At 41.5% G+C, this 23,098-nt stretch overlaps 1 protein-coding gene across 1 annotated transcript in view; it reads left to right on the plus strand.

Annotated features, from left to right (window-relative positions):
• The window catches only part of OTUD7A (OTU deubiquitinase 7A), a 311,705-nt gene that overhangs the window by 101,280 nt on the left and 187,327 nt on the right, over window positions 1-23,098 (plus strand). Inside the window, exon 5 of the mRNA XM_029575217.1 lies at window positions 15,506-15,607. Within this exon, the coding sequence (XP_029431077.1) occupies window positions 15,506-15,607 (102 nt within the window). The remainder of the gene's footprint in view (window positions 1-15,505; window positions 15,608-23,098) is intronic.

A 23,098-nucleotide genomic window follows, 5' to 3' on the forward strand; every position in this document is an offset into this window, starting at 1 on the left:
GTGAATAACTTTTGAAGTTAGCCACACAAACCTTTTTGAATTTTGACTTCATGCTATAAATTAGACCTTTGCCACTGAAATAACTTTTATCAATCATTAATAACATTTTAAACATTTTTATACAGTAATAACACTTTCTAAAATTTACTCTGAGGCTCTATATGATTCCTTCTGTGATTTCCAGATTTTATTTATTTTGCTTGACATTGCTGCCATAGTTAAATAAAATGTACTCTGGTTGTTTAGAGAAAATAATTTGTAAATGCTCAGCTAACTTCATCACTCAGGTCATCCTTAGATAATTACCAGTAGAATGTGCCATGATGTTATTCACAGGAAGAATACTGCTTGATCTTAATAAAATATTTTCTCTGTACTGTAACAATTAAAAAATATATATTTTAATTTCATTCCATAAAAAGATTTGAGGTAATACTGTTACACTCACACACACACACACGCTCATCACTATGTGGCTTTTTAAAATACATTTTTAGTTCACTTGGCTACATTGGTCACCCTATCTTCTTCAGCAGAAGGTTATTGCACACAAAGGGGAGCCGACAAAAGTAGGAAGACAATACGAAGGAAGAGGTGTTACCCAGCCCTTTATAGGGCACTAGAAGTGAAAGCAGACCTGGGTACTTTTCCCAGTTAATGAGTCCAACCTACCTAAGATTAGGGCAGATGTACTAAGCTGATAGGAAAGGATTGGTTGGAACAGGGCAGCAGTGATTTAGCTAGAGTGACAAGCATGCTGTCACAAGGACCCAGAATACGCTGTCAACTCCCAGCTTTAAGGGCCAGAAGCACTGAGGCGCTGCTGGATTTGGAATGGTACAAGGGAGTGAGCGCCTTTTTGTGAGCCTCAGCAGTCATTGATGGGGCTCTCTTTGGAATTAACTCACATAACTATGTCAGGGGCTTACTTACCACTTCTCTATATATAATCACCCAGTACACCACTTCCCCTCCCAGTTATTCCTTTACTTAAATGCTAAACAATGTTCTTGGGCACCATGTTGTTCGAAGACAAAGATCCTTATTGGATGGATATGGCTGCATCATAGGTGAACATTACATAGCCAATCCAAACATTAAACATATACTTGTAAACCCATATGAGGACCACGCCTACACCTGACTTGTAACTTGTATCATGCTAATACAATATTCTGCCATTGGGGACACCATGCCGTTGAAACATCTCTCCTCCAATGCTCGTGAATGTTGTTCTTTGCTTACCGGGTCAAAGCTCTCTGTGGTGTGATGACATCCTGCTCCTTAGCAAGAGCAGAATTCACAAGATCCAATGCAACTTTTGGGGTGGTGAGTAGGATCAATCCTGGCTCTCAAAGCTGAAGACTTGACAGTCAACGTGTCTACATTCTCACCCACCCATGGAAGATGTAGTAGGCCAGATTGACAAACTAAAGAGTAGCAAATTACCTGGACCGAATGGTATGCATCCTAGGGTACTGAAGGAACTCAAAAATGAAATTTCTGATCTATTAGTTAAAATTTGTAACCTATCATTAAAATCATCCATTGTACCTGAAGACTGGAGGGTGGCCAATATAACCCCAATATTTAAAAAAGGCTCCAGGGTGATCCGGGTAACTATAGACCAGTGAGCCTAACTTCAGTGCCAGGAAAAATAGTGGAAACTATTCTCAAGATCAAAATTGTAGAGCATATAGAAAGACATGATTTAATGGAACACAGTCAACCCAGATTTACCCAAGGGACGTCTTGCCTAACAAATCTGCATCATTTTTTTGAAGGGGTTAATAAACATGTGATTAAGGTGAACCGGTAGATGTAGTGTATTTGGATTTTCAGAAGGCGTTTGACAAAGTCCCTCATGAGAGGCTTCTATGAAAACTAAAAAGTCATGGGATAAGAGGCGATGTCCTTTCGTGGATTACAAACTGGTTAAAAGACAGGAAACAGAGAGTAGGATTAAATGGTCAATTTTCTCAGTGGAAAAGGGTAAACAGTGGAGTGCCTCAAGGATCTGTACTTGGACCGGTGCTTTTCAATATATATATAAATGATCTGGAAAGGAATACGACGAGTGATGTTATCAAATTTGCGGATGATACAAGATTATTCAGAGTAGTTAAATCACAAGCAGACTGTGATACATTACAGGAGGACCTTGCAAGACTGGAAGATTGGGCATCTAAATGGCAGATGAAATTTAATGTGGACAAGTGCAAGGTGTTGCATATAGGCAAAAATAACCCTTGCTGTAGTTACACAATGTTAGGTTCCATATTAGGAGCTACCACCCAGGAAAAAGATTTAGGCATCATAGTGGATAATACTTTAAAATCGCCGGCTCAGTGTGCTGCAGCAGTCAAAAAAGCAAACAGAATGTTAGGAATTATTAGGAAGGGAATGGTTAATAAAACGGAAAATGTCATAATGCCTCTATATCGCTCCATAGCAAGACCGCACCTTGAATACTGTGTACAATTCTGGTCGCCACATCTCAAAAAAGATATAGTTGCGATGGAGAAGGTACAGAGAAGGGCAACCAAAATGATAAAGGGGATGGAACAGCTCCTCTATGAGGAAAGGCTGAAGAGGTTAGGGCTGTTCAGCTTGGAGAAGAGATGGCTGAGGGGGGATATGATAGAGGTCTTTAAGATCATGAGAGGTCTTGAACAAGTAGATGTGACTCGGTTATTTACACTTTCGAATAATAGAAAGACTAGGGGGCATTCCATGAAGTTAGCAAGTAGCACATTTAAGACTAATCGGAGAAAATTATTTTTCACTCAACGCACAATAAAGCTCTGGAATTTGTTGCCAGAGGATGTGGTTAGTGCAATTAGTGTAGCTGGGTTCAAAAAAGGTTTGGATAAGTTCTTGGAGGCGACGTCCATTAATGGCTATTAATCAAGTTTACTTAGGGAATAGCCACTGCTATTAATTGCATCAGTAGCATGGGATCTTCTTAGTGTTTGGATAATTGCCAGGTTCTTCTGGCATGATTTGGCCTCTGTTGGAAACAGGATGCTGGGCTTGATGGACCCTTGGTCTGACCCAGCATGACAATTTCTTATGTTCTTATGTTCTTAATGTAGTGACAGGGATACCTGCTGGGTATTCACGCACCCATGCCACATAGTAGCAGGAATACCCACTGGGTATTCTCTGCCTAGCCAGCTTTTAGCATAGCACCTTCCATACACCCTTAGGACATGGTCAACCCCACCATAAGCACATGGTAGCATAACCTCACTTGCCATGGGCTCCCTCACTAATCCAGGTACAGCCATATCCCAAGAGAATCCCTGCTGCCTAATGGCTTTTACTGCCCAGTGCCCTATTTTGGTAGCATGCCCTTATTTCTGTAAGCATACTACATGTTACTGCAGAGGAAATCAAACCCATAATTTGGTAAAGGCACCATATTATAAAACCTGCTTCAAGTTGCTGAAGAGGTAACCAAGACCATAACCACCATGGGTAGGCATAATGCCTCGGGGTACCCAGATACATGCTTGCCCGCATTTAGTAATACAAGATGAAGAATGCCCTGGGGCTGCACATCGCTCAACCTACATTAATGATGCCGCTACCAGTTCATAGTGCTGGGAAGCATACCATTTAATGTTGCTGGGCACCACTAGTTTTATCCAATGTGAGCGGTGCCTGCCAAACAAGGATGAGCCTAATTCAGGCCTCCTAGCTTCTCGACCACATAGGTAAGTTATCAAACAGCAGCCTAACCTACATTTGAAAAGAGAGCCTTTCAATGTGCTAAAGAAGGGATCCAAAAATTCCGTGGTAGTAAATCACTTTTGTGAAATTTTGCAATTGCTGCAGGATATTCAGCAAGGTATGCGGTATGCAGCATTGCCAAGCTGCTAGAGTCCATGGGAAGATAGTAAGACCTCATTAGTGGATGAAGAATGAGGTTGCAAGTGTGGAGAGACATCCCAGCTGTGAAAAGATAAGGCCGTGACTAAAATGGAAGATGGAAAATACATCTGTTGTGTTTGTGTTGCCTTCCTGTACCTCTAAGGCATGTCTGTCTGAGAGCTATGCTCCAGACCTGGCATCCCAAGATTCCTGGTCCCAGCAAAACATGAACAATAAATGTGTTGGCCAGATAGCATGACACTGCTGCAGGGCATCAGCAACCACTGTATAATGCCTCTGCCACTCCATCAGTAGCAGATTGAATCATCGGTTCAGTGTGCTGCAGCAGTGAAAAAAGCAAACAGAATGTTGGGAATTATTAGAAAGGGAATGGTGAATAAAACGTAAAATGTCATAATGCCTCTGTATCGCTCCATGGTGAGACCCCACCTTGAATACTGTGTACAATTCTGGTCGCCACATCTCAAAAAAGATATAGTTGCGATGGAGAAGGTACAGAGAAGGGCGACCAAAATGATAAAGGGAATGAAACAGCTCCCCTATGAGAAAAGACTAAAGAGGTTAGGACTTTTCAGCTTGGAGAAGAGACAGCTGAGGGGAGATATGATAGAGGTGTTTAAAATCATGAGAGGTCTAGAACGGGTTAATGTGAATCAGTTATTTACTCTTTCAGATAATAGAAAGACTAGGGGGCACTCCATGAAGTTAGCATGGGGCACATTTAAAACTAATCGGAGAAAGTTCTTTTTCACTCGACGCACAATTAAACTCTGGAATTTGTTGCCAGAGAATGTGGTTAGTGCAGTTAGTATAGCTGTGTTTAAAAAAGGATTGGATAAGTTCTTGGAGGAGAAGTCCATTACCTGCTATTAATTAAGTTGACTTAGATAATAGCCACTGCTATTACTAGCAACGGTAACATGGAATAGACTTAGTTTTTGGGTACTTGCCAGGTTCTTATGGCCTGGATTGGCCACTGTTGGAAACAGGATGCTGGGCTTGATGGACCCTTGGTCTGACAGGGTATGGCATGTTCTTATGCTGCCATGAAGGGAATGGCTTTAACCAGTTAAAACAAAAAATCCCATTAGTCAAACTCATCCATGTCTCCTGAATCATAACACCCATTTCATTAAGGAAGTATTAGGTGTGTCGGCTAGATTTATTGATTCACGGGAATAGATCCACAAAATTGCACAGGATTGGGTTTAGAATCTTGCATTAAGAATATAAATACCATTATTTAGCATGGGGTTGCAAGACTACAGGGTTCTTGAACTGCACTTATGGCCATATCGGCAAACACAAGGATTGTGATGCACGCTGGACATGTGAGCCCACACGAAAATAAAAGATTCACAAGAACAGATCTACCAAATGCATAGCATTTGGTCTGGGGGCCTTGGAGAAAACACCAGTGTTGTGAGCAAAAGACCAATGTTAAGAAAACTTCTTTGGCAAATTCAGACCAAACAGAGGACCACTGACATGAGAATCATTTTTGGTAAATTCAAAGTAAACCTGTCCGCCAGCCTGGCATATGGCACATATCAGCACCGTGAGTTGGTATTTGGAGAAGAAAATGATGTGCCTGGAAGACAAAGGGAGACACTAGCTGAATCAAGCGAACCTTGTAAATTAATTGTGTTCCGTGATGAGGGGGGGAAACCAAAATGAGTCTCGTTGTCATTCAAGCTCTGATGTCATAGTGGCAAGGAAGTGAACTGGAAGAAAATATTGACTTGCTCATCAACATTCTCTTCATTAGTTGGCTATTCTAAAGTGCTACCTAACCTGCTAAATTATGTAATTCGCAAGAAAAACATCTGCCAAGTTATATATGGCTGGATATGGAGCCTTGCAGTAAGAGAAATAATTACTACTACCATATAGGGTGAGATTGGAAGAGCAACAGAATCTTTGAAAAGAGCTTATAGCTGTATCGGCGAATGCAGGGGTATTATAATGCAAAATGGAAAAGAAAACTTCAGATGACTTGTCCACAATATTTCAGGGTTGTTTTTCAAAGTTTCTTAGAGCTCACCTGTCTGCAATAGAGACTAGACCAGGGGTTCATACTAATCGTGCTTGAAATTGCCTGCCAGAATGGGGAAATTAATCACATGGCAGCTACACAAGCTATGAAGTTGCCTTGTTAAAGACTTGAAGAAACTGTCCTGCCTGGAAAACGAAGAGTTATTATTGAGGCAACAGTTCATGGAAGAGAAAATGGCATGAAAGACTACTGCTTCTGGAGGCCCTCACAGGAAACTCCTCCTATAAAGATGTTATTTGTATCGATCTTGAACAGATAAGATACTATTGGCAGAATTCTAACAAGCTAGCAATTCATTGTCTATATCTGTATGAATATCTGTATAAAACAGAGATGCAATGGTGTGCAGAAATCTTCTTCAAAGTCGGGCAGGTCAACTCACTCTGGAACTGAAGATAGTAATAATACAGGCACCGAAGTCCTAATAACTTACAGACCAAAGCTGACGGTGAAATTTCAAAACCTTTGTCAATGCACAGGAACTCTGAAGGCAAAGCGGCACATGTGCTATCGCCAGGATAAATCACAGCAGGTAACTGGTGCCTGGATGACTGCTAAAGAAAAGAGAAAGGATGACACCGAAAATGACATGCAAATGTATGAGGATCCCCTGGCCGTGGTCCTACCTGATCCAGAAGACCAATAGTGATTGATAATTAGTTGAGAGAGAACCAAAACAATATACAAAGAATCGTTCATGAAAACTTTAGATGTTCTGACCGGAGGAATATTATTTAGCAGAATGTCCTGTTTTGTTGTTGTTGGCTGCCCTGTGGGTTCGATGTCTGTTGCAGGGATGCATGCCTGATTGGGCATGCCAAAGCAATGTCAATGCTAAGGGGGGTGTAAGCATCACTGCCATAATCCCAAACGAACCATGCCTGGTTTTACCCAGAGAGAATGAGCAACTGAAGAGTCACAAGATGATATTACAGTAATTTAGGAAGCGTAGAATGATTGAAATGCTTTGCAGGCTCAAAATTGAAATGCCAAAAGACTGACACAGACCAGTCACAGACACAGCCTAAACCAACATGGCTGACTGACTAGCTCCCCACTGACTTGCATACCACACTTATTTGCATATGCTCCAGGTCGGCTATCTACATCCAGGCCCATTGAGCCTTCTCTCCTGTACCGAGCAGCATGCAAGCATGAGCAAAATATCAAGTATGCAAATAAAAACATAAGAAGATGCCATACTGAGAGAGACCAACTGTCCCTCGGACTCAGCATCCTGTTTTAAACAGTGGCCAATTCAGATTACCAGTACCTGGTAAGTATTTAATCATTAAATAAGTCCCATGCTTCTAATGCAGGTAATAAGCAATGGCTATTCACTGAGTAAATTTGATTAATTGCAATTCATGGACTTCTCCTCCATGAGCTTGCCCAATTGGGCATGCCTGAGCAGTCTCAAATGCCAAAGGGAGGGGGGGGGGGGGGGCATGGTGTATTTAAGTGCATAGCCAGCAGATTGATTAATTCAGGAATTTAATTAAAAGGTATGCATACCAAATGACTCCGGACTGCCAATATCATCTGATAATGAGCAGGCCGTGGATGCAACATAATAATAAGAGAAATAAATGAAATTTTTAAAATGCCTGCATGCCAATGCTGGAAGTCTGAAATAAGACTGGTTAGTCCAAATGTATGGCACTGTGTAGCCAAGGATCTTATTGGCTTATGCCGTCTCTATACTTCTACACTTAATAGAAGGCATGGGGAGTAACATGCATAGAGCAGCAGATACTATCCTTAACAGAAGGCATGGGTTAACCATCACAGAGCAGCAGCTGCTACAACTAATGGAAGACATGGGGACAAACTGCGTTGAGCAGCAGTGGTTACTACTATTTGTTTTTTTAAGGCTGACTGCAACCAGTTTATATACTTTGAAGGTGTGGTCTCTTAAATTGCACACAATACTCTACGTGAGGACTCGCTGGTTTGAAACCAGGAAACAACCATCTTTTTCTCCTGACACATTACCTCAGACACATAAAATCATTCACATTCTAAGGCCTAAAGGTTGCTATTGTACATTCCATTTCTATATCCTGCTGAGGGTCTCTCTAGCTCCACCCACAAGCCTGGGCTCAGTCTGGTCCTGCCATCGGATACCCACTATCCCATGAGCACCACTACTAGCAGTTTGAAAGTGTGGCCTCCAGAATAGTACTCAGTATTCCAAATGGGTCCTCACCAGGGACCTAATACAGGTGAAATATTACCTCCCTGTTTAGCTATTGTTGCAAATGACGTGAGCCATGGCACAATTGGCTGTGCCCTAAGGCTTGCGCCGACGGCAGGTGAGCAAGTCTTAGCACGGACCAGACTATGACAGAGTCCAAGAGTCTATATCAAAACAAAGCTGGGGCTGAAGACTTGAATAGGAGCTGAAGACTGAAGCAGAGCAATCCCTCTTGGTCCTTCCCCAGTCTCACCCCAAGGCAACAGAGATTCCACTCGGGCGAGTGAGAAGCTGGATAAAGGACTGTTTGCTGCTATGGTCGCTCTTCCCCTCAGGCCTAGATCCACATCTCCTCCTCCCTTTTTTTTTTTTTTTTTTTGTAAATTGTTGGGCAGTTGTTGAGGAAGGGTAAGGGCCTGGCCTTGGGCATGCAACAGATTGCTGTGAGGGGGAAGGGGTACCTGTAAGCTGACCCATGAATCCTCCAATGTGACTCACCCAGGGAGTTTCAGAGCATGAAGCTGCAGTAGTACAATAGGAAGGAGAAGGAGCAGGAGCAGGAACTGCACCCAGAAAAAAGTAAGGCATAGCTGACCTGGAAAAAATGCCGAAAGAAGAGGCTGGTGGGTGGGCCAGTGTAGGCTTAAATTCAGCTTGCTGGCCGCCCACCAGCTGCTGCCCTTCTCCCTTTGGAGGCAGAGCACCTCCATGGTTGTGGCCTCCCCCTTTAATAGGAGATGGGGTGGCTCCTCTCCTCTCTCACCTTCAACAGCCAGAGGGTAGATGCTGGTCAAAATATGGAAGGGGTATGCACCCAGTCTTGCCCTTTAAAAGCCAGGGTTTGGGGCTCCCAACCCCAGTGAGGAGGAGAAGGGAGCACTCACTCAAGCTTTAACAACCAGTGATTGTGCTTCTTCCAGGATTTGAGATTGCCTTGTGCTGTCACCATGCTTTGTAATTGTACGCTAGTTTTCATGTTACCATATGATGTCTATTGTCTTATAAATTGGAATATTTAATAAAGCTGCATCCATATATTTGGATTAATAAGCTGTGTCTATCAATTTCCACTCATCTCCTAGCATCATGTTGGATGATTGTGTCAAATATTAGGAATGTATGGCAGGGAACATAGGAGCAGGATGAAGTGGGAGATAGGGGAAGATAGAGGAGGTGTCAGGGCCTAAGTGCAGCTGGCTCATTTTATGGAACAGAGCAGAATATTGTTATAGAACTCTAGTTTCTTTTTACATTATTTATATTACCTGTTTTGTATTCAGCTTGAAGAAGAAACATTTCTAAACTAGTTTAAGCGAAGACCACGCAGGCAGTATATATTTAACCAGTTCTCTCTACCAAGTCTCATCTTCTTACCTAAATACTTTTTTTAGGTCTTGTGAAATGTTGCATTCTGGTCACTAGGATTTGTAGTAGACTTTGCTGTTCTGTAGAGCAAGCCATAAGAGCATCATTTGCCAGATTGCATGGTTTCTGTCTTTCATGCATGGTTCCACGTTGTGAATTTCAAGGATATGAGTAAATGATGAACTGCTACAAATTTACCACTGCAAAATGGTATAGGTTCCTTATCAATTTGTATACAACACAATGTAGTGCTTCTGTTTGAAGGTATTTGCTGATGGGATCTATAGCCAGAATCCTCTTCTATAGCGTATAAAAATTGAAAGTTTTTAAAGTAAACTGATCATTCAGTAACTTATGTTTTTTATAAACCTATAAATCTAAAGGATTCTTATTTATAAATTTTTTTGCACAAATCAATGTAGGTAAAATATGAATCTGTACATTATGAGCTGGCTAACTCTGTATAAAATGTCTTTATACATGAGATAAGTTGATAGTATCCTTTAGTTGCAAAATCACAGGTACGAAATGTATTGATAAAAAATGTGCTATTTGTGTTCATTGTTTTTAATTTTAACCTTTTTTTTTTTTAACATATCTAGTGTAAGACAGATTTTCCAGTAGACTGGTTTGTTGACTAGAAAAGACTTTTGAGGTATATCTTAAAATATATCTCTCAGGTACATGTTTAGGGAGAGAAGAGATTTCTCTATTGGACCAATTTATGTATGAGAGTGAGAAGTAAGACATAGGGCTAACAATTAGTAAAGAAGAGATTGACTTCTATTAAGCCATCTTTTTGGGTGCATAAGATATCCCAAGTCGTCGTCCTCCACCTCCTATTTACCCATCTTCAAAATATCCTTATTCTATGTTTTAATATTTGTTTGGTAGGAATAATGATTATAAGTACATGGTGTCTATGAAATAATGACTTTTCACATTTGTTGTAAGGGATTTCTCTTGAGCATGCCTCCTGTCCTTCCATCTCTCTCCCCTCTGATGGAGATAAGTGATAGCTCATCAAGTCCAAACACGCTGCTAAATAAGCATGCAAAATATGTAGCTTACACAGCTGAGAATGATTATATTTAAAGAAATCCAAGATAATGAGACAGCTATTGTATTCCTTTTTTTGATTTGTTAAAGCACTTTGTTTTATATTTGGCTGTTTTGGAGAGCAAGTGTGGAATCGGTAGTATCTTACTGAAGTCTGTATATTAGCCACAAACTATTTAGGTTTCCCTTGCTCAGTGGTTTTGATGCCACCTGTATTACTTACCTCTGCTCCAAACCTTTTCTGCCTCTACTGAATTTGCATTAGAGCTCTGTGAGCCGCCTTGAGATCCCAACATATTCTCTATCCCAGGAGTGGCCAACTCCAGTCCTTTGAGAGCCACAAATGGATCAGGTTTTTAGTATATCCACAATGAATATGTATGAGATAGATTTGCTACAATTGAGGCAGAGCTTGTGGCTCTCGAGGACTGAAGTTGGCCATCCCTGCTTTATCATATAGAAGAAAACTAACAGATGAATTTCCAGCCCGGAGAACAATAAACACTTTGAGGTTGATATTCAGTGGACTGGTGAAAGTTACTCAGGTAATTTTACCCAGATATTCAGTGAAATATACGCAGATAAGTCTTCCATCGAATATACCCAGATAAATTCAGCTAGGTAGTGCTAAAGTTTAGCCCTGCCCTGGATGTCCCCAGTTCTGCCTTTTTGTGTGGCTAAATATTATATGAGTAAAGAGTTACATAAACAAAATTTAGCCAGGGGAATGGGGAGATATTTTTAAATCTTGTTTTTTGTCCAGGTAACTTTGAATATCGACCTCGTTGAAATTATTGATAGTCCGATTCATTGGATTTTCTCTCTGTGAGGATGTTCTTGGAGCCAAAAGTAAGAGGTGGTTATAATGAAAGGAACAAGGTTTAATGACCAGATTCAGAAATTAAATCTGGGATTGAAAAGAATCTAACCATGACTAAAGGCAAAAAAGTTGATGTTGATAAATATGCCATCATTACTATTCAAACCACCTGTGATTATCCAGGAAGACATTCCACTCTTATACAACAGGTACTTCATGTTTTGACTGGTGTTTGGGTTCAGGATTAGATTTTCAGGTAATTAGAACCTATTTTTTGAGTCTTAGAGAAATTCATAATTTACAGCCATATTTGTCACATGAAAATTTGGATACCAGTATTTACGTGACAATTACTAATTAATTAGACTACTGTGTTGGTTTGTATGTTGGTTTGAACAAATTTGAGGTGCACGGGTTACAGTTTATCCAAAACACTGCTGCAGATATTCTCCAGGGTTGAAAGGGCCGGGATCCTATTTTTCCTATATTCTGGTCTTTACACTGGCTACCTGTATCTTTTAGGCTTAATTTTAAGATTCTTACATTGTTTTTTAAAGCTTTGCATGGGCTGACCCCAAAGGAGGCCAATATTCAAAGCCATTTAGCTGGATAACTCACAAGTTATGCCTAAATGGCAAGTTTAGAATATTTCCTTTGCTTATCTGGCTAAGATTTAGCTAAATACGAAAGTGGCGTGATGGGAGCATTCCAGAGCAAGGCTGAATTAGCGGAATGACTTATCTGGCTAACTCCAATAAGTTATTTGGCTAATTCAAGATATGTCTGAGAGCAGGTCTAAAGTTATCCAACCTCATGTGGCTGGATAACTTTAGCCTTAGCACTGCAATACTAAAAACTAATTAAAAAGCCTACTTTGCGGGCCTAGTATTTATTTTATTTATTTATTTCTAATTTTTATATACCGACATTCTTACATAAAATGTAAATCAAACCGGTTTACATAAAACAGAAAAAGCAAGAAATATAATTCCATTGTCTGATACAGTGAACATTTATAACTAAACTATTTAACATGCTAAAGAAAAAGGTAAAACCTTAGAGGAAAGGGTTAGTTACAAAGACAAAGGAATATTACATGAGGCACCAAGGATTGCACGAAGGGGTGTACAAAGGGGAGAACCCCTTTGTTGCGCGATGCGCGGCGCCTGATGGTGATGCGCTTTTCAACCGTCGAGGAAGCTCTCGGTGACGTCGTGGGAGGGGGCGTGGTCTCTCTCTCTCTCTTTCATCTCACCTCCCGATGTTCCTTCTTATTTTTATTTTTATGTTGGAATAAAGTTAATTGCGGGGGCCCAAGATGGTAAAAAAGGCCTCCCCGCTCGTCAGCGCCTGATGTATCCGAAATGTTGGGCACTCCCTCCCCCAACCCAAGCTAAGGCAGCTGGTCCTATGGCCCACCCCCACAAACCCCTCTAAAGGAATTTAATTAAACACTGAAATGGTCTCGCACTGGCTTGCCCCCTCGCCTTGCCTGCTTTTCCATTCCACATCTATAATGTTAAAATATCCTTCCTTGAGCTTTCCTCCTAGCCCTTCCTATCGCCCCCAACCCAACCTTAACCTTCCCAATACTTTTAACTTTACAGTTCTTCAGCCTGGATCGTGGTACGCAGCAACTGCGACCTGGACCTGGCGCTTTCTGCATTGCTATGAGACCCCACTAACAAAAAGACAAGAAAATAATGAGGGAAAAGAGATTGAAAATGCAAGGTAGAAGAGAGTATGAGAGTTGGGGGAAAGTTGAATCAAATTATCCATGAATCATTTCTTCCTATTTACTCCGTACAAACAAAATATTAAAGATGGGCTCATCCTGCAGAGTTTTGATTTTGTTTGTTTTGAATTTGTAGTTTAGTGGACAATGGATTATAAGAATTTAAAAATATATTTCCTGTAATCTAGAGAGAGTTCAATAGTTAGAGCTTTTGTGAAGCTCTGGGCCAGGAGTTCAATACTCCACTCTGCCACTGAGTGCCTTTGGGCAAGTCACTTGGTCAACAAATAAAATAAAATTAGGAATTCTGCTCACAATTTAATGTAGCAAATCCTATGGAGGTCTTCGCTAGTGTTAGGCCCTGTAGGAAGCAAGAGTGGTGGTGTTGGTGGCAGCTGCAATGGTGGGCTCCTGCCTGCTCAAGATCAGGTGGGATTTGCTGGGATCAATGTGGGGACTTTTGTTTAGAAGTTTAGTTCCCCTTTTCCTATTCAGTTTAGACTGAAAGCGCGAAAAAGTGAGACGAACACATTGCTAGACAACACCCTGTGACTAGTGGAAAGTGTCTCAGGGATTTTTTTTTTTTTTACTGGTAGCCCTAGTCCTGCACAGTGTGGCATGCAGGGTAAGGCTAAAAAGAAAGAAAAACACATTTTTCCCCACTCACACTCGGTGGTTGGATGGTGACATCGCTGTGTTTTGAGATTTTGGGAAGCTTTGTTTTGGGAGGGTTTTCCGCGCGCCCTGCTGTGTGAGTTTTGGAGACTTTTCAGTCGGAAAGATCCAGTGTTAACATTTGAGGAGAACACTGCACATTTCCGGGATTTCATCTGGAAGAGAGAGGAGTACTGGAGACCCCTCACAGGAGCCTTTCTTAGTAATTGCACAGTGCTGATAAGAGCTTCCCCCATTACCCCCAGGTCTTTAGCATGGAGAGGAGGTTGTGGAGTTGTTACTTTTGGAACGGGAAAAACCACCAGAGATAGGAGTTTCCTTTCCACCCTGAGCAGTGTGGAAGAAAGGGAACCCTGGGATCAATAACATGGGATGTGCACCCAGATTGAATTGGATTTGGGACTAATTATTCATATAACCAAGCGAGAGAGAGTGTTTGGTGCCAATTGATGACCATTGACCGAGTATCATAGTAAACTTTTAATTTTGAATACCCAATCCGAGTTTCCAGTTTTTGTTTTGGAATGTAAACTCACAAAAATGTATGTATTGAGCTTGCAAGACTATTGTATAGTACCCTGGGCCCTGTGATATACCTCGCCCAACCTGTTCAGAGAATCCATGCCGGGTATGGGTGAGACTTGGTCAGGACTCAGTCCCAGAACCGAGTGTGACCTCTTGCCTTCCTAGCCAACACTAGAAGAGGGGATACATTAATACATAAACCTACCCTGTGATATGCATCAATTTGTACCACCCTGTGCAATCTCTCCCCCACCACCCCTTCAGTACCAAGGGGAATACTGTTTTCAACCACTGTTGTTTCTACTGCTGTAGTAGTTAACTATAGAAAATATTTTCTTAATGTCCGTTTTAAAATATACATATAAACCAGCATTTTGTTCCTATTCGTTTCTGCTTTAAAATTTTGCCTTGTCAGTTCATGGCAGATGATTTCATCTTTAATATATTTTTGTTCTCTAGTACTGCCAATGACAACCCAAATTTAACTTTTCATGGCCTATATTATTATAAAAATATTCCAGCAAAAAGGTAGGTGGCAGGCTGTTATTTCACAGCCTAGAAAAAGAAGCACTGCTAAAAATGTTGATAGCAAGTTATCTTTTTTTATCCTTTATTATGCAGTATTCTGCTTCACAGGTCATTTCCAAGATCACATATTTCAGATGGCAACTGCTATTTCTAGAGAATATGCTGTTTAAAAAAAAAAATAGCAATAGCGTATTATTATGTGTTTGATTTTTCATGATGGTGGCAGAAAGATAGACTAGTATGGTATACTGTAGCTCTACAAAATGACTCATCCCTGTATCCATATTATTCCCCTGAAGATCAGTGGCACTGATAAACACATGGAAGTGGATAAATCATCTTCCCTATACTCACTGTTCTATAACAAGGTGCTGTTTTCATTGTCGACAACCTTCCAAAGCTTCCATCTCACCCATTATTCAGAACAAGTTTTAGATTTTTGCTTTTGCCATCTCAGATGTCTGTAATAATCATTTGGGATTTATTTTGACATTTAGGGCAAGCCCGTTCAAAGGCAGAACATGTGTGTTTGATTAAAAAAAAAAAATATATATATATATATATATGAAAGATATATTACACATTTTATTTTATGACATATTTTTTTTTTTATTAAAATCTTAAATTGAAGATACTCTCCCTTTTCAGGCCGTCTGAATTGGTGGTCTACAACATGTTCAAGCTGCAAACGTCTTCTTCCATTGGCTACAACAGGAGATGGGAATTGCCTGTTACATGCTGCTTCCTTAGGTAAGCCACAGCAATATTTCACCTTTCAGGCTCATTTCTATTTAGAAGCTTCATTAGGTGAGGCAAATATGGTATCTGCAAAAAGTGCTATTTGCATTTACATGCTGTGCTCTTTCATGTTGCCCAGCGTTACACAGTTGGGATGAGAACACAGAAGTGCTCTTGGTCCTGGGTTCTAACCACTGAATCACAAAGGGATTGATTTGCTCCAAGTAGTTTTGGCATCCAAGAGGCAACTAGTATCCAAATATTGGATTTTTCCCAAATATCTACACTCATAAAAGGAGATATTTGGCTGCAATTCATTGTGGTTTCACACACAAAGTTATGGTGAAGATCCTGAAAAAATATATATTTGGCATTCGCATTATTGGGCTCCACTCCACCTCCAGTCCTTTTACAGGTGGCTTTTCACTTCCCTCAAACCTGTACCCCAAGTATATTTACTCTTGCTTAGCACTGCCTCTGTTTTGCCTTTGAAACTCCCATTATTTCCTGTGGGAGGAAAACTATTTTGTTTTCTTTTCCTCCCATGGAAAACCATGGTAGCCATGACATACCATCCTATTTTCTTTTATTCTATCCAATTACATTAGAATGTAACTGGTGAAAGTCTCGAACGTTGCAAATATTCCCATTTGGAGTCATTTCTGGCCCCATTTAAAGAGACAGTACTATGATAGACACAGAACATAGTAACACTGGTTTGTTGAATGGAAAACTCCTACCTGTTGCACAAACATCTGAACATACTCGGGTACATTTTCAAAGGGGTATGCGCGTAAGATACACGCGTACCCCCCGAAAACCTACCCCAAACCCCCCCTGCGCGCGCCGAGCCTATTTTGCATAGGCTCGGCGGCATGCACAAGCCCCGGGACGCACGTAAGTCCCAGGGCTTTGCAAAGGGGTGTGTGTCAGGGGCGTGTCGGGTAGGCGGCACGAATTTTGGGGCGGGGCGGGAGGCGTGTCGGGGGTGTGATGCTGGCCCGGGGGCGTGGTCGAGGCCTCCGGACCAGCCCCTGGGTTGCGTGATGGCGCGCCAGCAGCCCGCTGGCGCGCGCAGATTTACGCCTACTTTCAGCAGGCGTAAATCTGCCAACAAAGGTAGGGGGGGGTTTAGATAGGGCCGGGGGGGTCGGTTAGGTAGGGGAAGGGAGGGGAAGGTGAGGGGAGGTGGAAGGAAAGTTCCCTCCGAGGCCACTCCGATTTCAGAGCGGCCTTGGAGGGAACAGGCATCGCGCGCCGGGCTCGGTGCGCGCAGGTTGCACAAGTGTGCACCCCCTTGCGCGCGGCGACCCCGTATTTTATAAGATACGCGCAGCTACGAGCATATCTTATAAAATCCAGCGTACATTTCTTTGCGCCTAGTGCACAAACAAAAGTACGTGCGAGCGTACTTTTGTTCGTGCACCACTACCCCACTATCCACACATGACTGCCCAGTCTTCCAATTCATACCTATTTCTCACACTCTTACAAGTGTACCCTGTTGTGACTTATGCTACAGGGAGGCTAACTTTCAACCTATTTGCGATACAGCATTTGCATGCATAAGTGGACACACTAAGATTTATCCTAGTATTTTATAAACTGCGTGGGTTTTGCATGTGTAAATGCACTTTACCCATGTAAGTGGACTTTGAAAATTGCTGCAATATAAATTGTCAATAGGTTTACTGCCGTTAAGTGCACTTAACGTGGGTAAATGACTTATCCACGAATTGCTACGATAGTATATTACATTTACATGCATAACTCCTGTGAAAATTCACCAGATTATGAATTGAGAATAAAACCTCTTCAGCGCATTTCCTAGAATGGCCCAGGTACAGATGCTTCCATCCCGCAGTCATGTCACAGCTGAAGATGGGGACTTAGTGGTTTTGAAAACTCATGAGATAATTACAAGAAAAAGAGGAACCCAAGGTACTACCAAAAAGCAAAGGTATAAACAGTCAGGTTCCAAAAATCCTAGGAAATCAAACAAATAAAACATTTGTATACATTTTAAGGGATACTCATAATCATAGTGGGACATGGGGTATGTATAGCTTCCCATTGTGAGCCTGCTGTGATTGAGTGTTCCTTCAAATTTATTACAAAATAATTGGTTTTTGGTTTTTTTTATTTCTTATGATTTTTGGTATCAGAGTCTGTCTTGAAAACTTAGGTACATCATTTTTCATTATTCTTATTCCAATAAAAAAGTATTAGTCTACAAAATACATTTTTCTCCAAGCCCAATACGGCTGCCAGAATTCTACACCACAATTTATATGAAACAATTTCAACAGAAAAAAAAAAAAAGGCCCAATTTTCAAAAAATGCTTAAGCAGCTAAATTAAGCTCATTGTCTACCGATTCTGGATAAATACTGGTATGCTCAGAGCATCTAAACTTAAGACAGATTTTAAGAGCCGCATGCAGGCGCAGATATGTGCGCGTTTGCCGGCACGTGCACATGGACTCACCGATTTTATAACATGCGCGCATGTTATAAAATAGGTTAGCCACTTGTATTCACACGCGCATGATTTTATATTGACACGCACGTGTGCGGGCGAGTCCTGTCTCAAGTGTGTGAGAGGGGGAATTTTAGCAGGTACGCGCGGTGACGCAATAGACCTATTTCCAAGTTCCTTCCCAGTTCGCCCAGCAAAGGATTAGACTTCCAATACCCCCTACCTAACTTGCCTCCCTTCTACCCTAGTAGCCCCGACCCGTAAAACCCCGCTGACTACCCTTTTTTTTTTTTTTTTTATTTCACTACTTTCGCGCTGTCCGTAGCAGAAGCAAGTTACGCAGCTGAGGGATCCCGGCGCGCAGTGGAGCACGTAAGTGACTTCATGGGTGCAGTAGCAGCCTGCCCATGCCCCGCCCACGTCCACCCCTTTTCTGTCAAATTTTTTTTTATCCGCATACTGGAAATATACGTGTGTGCCCGTGGGTCTTATAAAATCCGCACGGCCAAGCCGCGTGCACATCTCCCGGTTTTGCCACGCATAGGGCTTTTAAAATTTGCCCTTTTAGTTAGCTAGTTGTAAAAATCTTGCTAAATTCTTTTCAGTCCACTCGAATAAAAAGTTAACCACGGGGCCAGCAGTCCCTTCATGCCCTCACCTACCCAATTCAGAGTAAACCATGGAGCTAAGAATCCTCTCTTCCTTGCCCTACTAAAATTTAACTCTGGACCGACTGCCCCTCTATGTTCCCCACACCTCCCAAAAGCTCCCCTGCCGCCAGCAAAACTCTCTGTGCTGGGAGCAGGACACAGGTAGCCAGCATTGCTCGGACAAGGATGCTAGTAGCCAGGAAGAAGTAATCTTGTGTTTTTCTTCCAGAAGGGAAGAGGGTGGGTGAGTGCTGGCTAGCCACTTCTAGAAGGATTGGAATTTGTTGCTGGAGGATATAGTCAAGGCATCTACCATGGCTAAGTTTAGATCCCGTATAAAGATTTAAACAATTAGCTAGGTAGAGTTGGGGAAAGCCATTGCTTATCCCTGAAAGTGGGCAATAAAAAATGATCGGACTCTTGGCCTAACCTATCATGGCACTTCTTGTGTTCTACAAATTATAATACTCTCTCAAAATATTCTTGTGAGGTAATTGTCGTAATATCTAGAGGCGATGTAAAAAGACTCAAATACATTGGCCGATGAACAGACGCTGAAACTAGTCACACATATATGGCCCCATAAAGAAGGTTTCAGCTGAAACACGGACTGTGTCTGGCAGCTTACTAACACCTCTGAACACACTGGGTCTATAGTGTTTCTTCAGCTAAGCTAAGTAGCTTGTAAATGTACATTGAAAATTAATTAAATTAAACTATTGCATGAAAGATGAAAGATTAACAAGTCACAATAAGAAAATTTTGTCACGATAAGCAGAAAGAAAAATATTTTGATGACCAATGATTAAAAACCTTGGCGGAAGCAACCAATTTTGCTATCCTGCACATAGAGGCGAACAACCAAGCTAACTTGCACAACCGAACCCGGTATGAGGTTATTCAAAAGTAAAAAATTGTTTGGTTTGGGCAAATACTGACTGTGAATTGTTAGATGTATTTGAGTCTTTTTACATTGCCACTTGTGTTCTTACATTCTTCTGTTCAGTACTTAGATTTATCCAGCCAAGTTAAGTAGCCAGTGTTTGAAAACCAGTGCTACTTACCGAACTTTCTCCACATTCCACCCAACCTGACATTAACCCCATCCTTGAACTGCCCAGAATTTGACTGGCTCCATTTAGCCCTCTCTCTGGTAAATTTTCAAGACCTTAGTCTAGCTGACTAAGTCCTTACTTAACTGGCCAGATCCCTTTCAAAATTCACCCCTGGGCATATAACATGTATTTAATACTGTGCCAAATAACCACAGTTTAAAAAAAAGGGTTCATGGTTCTTTATTTACTGTTCATAAACCTATGGGGCGGATTTTAAAAGCCCTGCTCGCGTAAATCCGCCTGGATTTACGCAAGCAGGGCCTTGCGCGCCGGCGCGCCTATTTTCCATAGGCCTGCCGGCATGCGCAGAGCCCCGGGACTTGCGTAAGTCCCGGGGTTTTTTGTCGGGGGCGTGTCGGGGGGCGGGGCCGATCGACGCGGCGTTTTGGGGGCGGGACGCAGCGTTTCGGGGGCGGGCCCGGGGGCGTGGCCGCGCCCTCCGGAACCGCCCCTGGGTTGCGTCTCGGCGCGCCAGCGGCCCGCTGGCGCGCGTAAATCCCTGGACAAAGGTAGGGGGAGGTTTAGATAGGGCCGGGGGGGTGGGTTAGGTAGAGAAAGGGAGGGGAAGGTGAGGGGAGGGTGAAAGAGAGTTCCCTTCGAGGCCGTTCCGATTTTGGAGCGGCCTCGGAGGGAGCAGAGGCAGGCTGCGCGGCTCAGCGCGCGCCGGCTGCCCAAAATCGGCAGCCTTGCGCACGCCGATCCTGGATTTTAGCAGATATGCGCGGCTACGCGTGTATCTACTAAAATCCAGCGTACTTTTGTTTGCGACTGGTGCGCCAACAAAAGTACGCGAACGCGCATTTTTTAAAAATCTACCCCTAAGTGCATAACCACACCTACCCAGCTTACAGCTGAACATTAAGTAAGGATGGAATGATTCTCAGAATTCTTTCATTTATTTATTTTATTTATTTAGTTTCTTTTACTATACCGATGCTCAAGACTAGGTCTTATCGTACCGGTTTACAATGTAACTGAGGGGAAACCAATTAACATATGTCGAGGTATTTTGCAGTTAGTGTTAAGTCTGTGGGTACTTTTTATCCACAGATTCTACACTAATTTTTATTTTTTTTTTTTAATTATCCTGGCAAAACTGCACACACAATTAAACCTATTTGGGGCCTGTAGAATTGCTGAGAAATTTTACATGCATAACATATAAAATAAAATTTTGAGGGTAACTTTCAAACAATTCTGTGCAGCCACATATAGGTACGTACGTGTACACGCAGAGATCTATGATAGCCTTTTATAACCCATGCGTAGCTGATACACATATATTATAAAATGCGTGCATTTCTACCCTGTAACATACACACATATGCAAGAGCACATGCAGTGCATTGAAAGCAAGTATTTCATGCATTGAACACACTTATTTTTCTTACCAGTTTAAAAAATATACCTGTGCATATTTTACGCGTGAAAATAACATAGGACTTGCTAGAGTAAAACATGATTTATACATACAAGGTATATTTTTAAACATGTGCACGGAATTTAAATTTACAGTTTTCCAATTACTCCACCAGTTTGCCCAGTTCTTCTCCAGGTCATCAAGAGCGATCCGCTTCTTCAGCCTGAACTCCCTCCTAGCCAATATAATAAACAAGTTTGATATCAGTTGTGCTAGATAATTAGCAGATATAAATTTTCATTAGTAAGTTGCCAAATGTGTGAACGCACGTCTCTTATAAAATAGTAAATGACGCACATAACTATTGGGCCCCTGCCCCGGCACACCTCCAGACCTCCCCCTTTTTTTTGCACGTATATGTACATGTGAAACCCAAAGCACGCACGTACTTTCAGTGTTTATAAAACAATTATTACGCGCATACAGGCTACTTACGAACTTCTATGCTAGCTTTTATGCATGGTAATTCTTTGAAAATTCACGTTTATGAGCTTAAGACCCAACCCCACACATACTCCACTTCCTGGAAAACCTCTCTGCTAGGAACATAATTTTATATGCAAATTGGTTGCCTAGTTTTCTAAAGAGTCATTTCTGTGTATAAAGCACTACCTTATCTGCAGACGGCCTTTGGAAAATTACCCTCATTAATAACTGATGGAAAGGATGGATGCAAGTAGGAGTCCATGCACGTTTTTCAAGGTGTGCATATGTCAAGCAATCAGTACTAATTCTGCTCACCACATTTGAGATGCAAAGGGCTACTAATGTTGTAACAGTGTGGCTATTGTGTGGAGCTTGGGCTTGCTGATTGTAACCTATTTTTCTCTCTCCCACAGTCATTTTTATTCTTTCATTGAGGGTTTAAACTGCCAGTGTGGACTTGTATGTTAGAGCTTTCATGACAATTGATACCAGCTACTTTGCTGGAGCTTAGACGACAGTGGAGATTGATTTTTTTCCAATGAAGCTGGTGGTCTCTGGATGTCTGTGTCATTATTTCTGAAAAACCCATGTGTACCTATCATGATCATTTGAGATCTGTCGCCTTCATCAGTAGTACTGAAATAATGGCCCAAATGTTGATCATTTCATTCCATCTAGCAATGTCTAAGACGTGCCAAAAAAAAAAACAAACGATGAGAATAAAAAATCACAAAGCTGCATTCATCATTTAACTAGACCTTAACTTGGTTAGAATTTAGAATTATTTTTCATTATGTTGTTCATAGTGACAGCGATCATTAGGAATGTCTGAAATTAATGATGGTGAATTAATCTTTAATGAGGGCACTCAATCAACAAACCATGATTTATTTACATATTGGTTACGTTTTTAGGGCAGTGCTTTGTTTTATTGTTTTTGAACAGAGTGGTGATTTCCTGCAAGGTCATGCCAACTTGGAGCCTTTTTCAATTTGCTTCCTTGTCCCCACTGGGAAACATGCAAGGTGGAGGCTGTCACTGGACCCGAGCCAGTACCTTTTGATTTAGAAAATTACCACTGCTTGTACATCTCCTCAGTACTCCCTTTCCTTTTTTTTTTTTTTCTGTCATATTTTATGTGTTTTAGTGCTCATGAACAAAAGCAACTGATGGCATAAGCTCTAACATGTATAGTCTAGGAGGGGAAATCTTGAGGGAGAGGGAAGTGTAGCATAACCCAACAAGGCATGAGTGCTTTTAATAACAGTTCACTAAAATCAATGGACAGGACAATTTTTAAAGGAGTTTGCCAGGGTAACTTAATATTTAACTGATAAAGTCCCTAGCCCGAAAATTGCTTTCCACTCAGTGGCTAAATGTGTGCATGCTCTTTAACAGCACATATATTTTTTTTT

This window comes from Rhinatrema bivittatum, chromosome 13, assembly GCF_901001135.1.
Source record: "Rhinatrema bivittatum chromosome 13, aRhiBiv1.1, whole genome shotgun sequence".
NCBI classification, from domain to species: Eukaryota; Metazoa; Chordata; class Amphibia; order Gymnophiona; family Rhinatrematidae; genus Rhinatrema; species Rhinatrema bivittatum.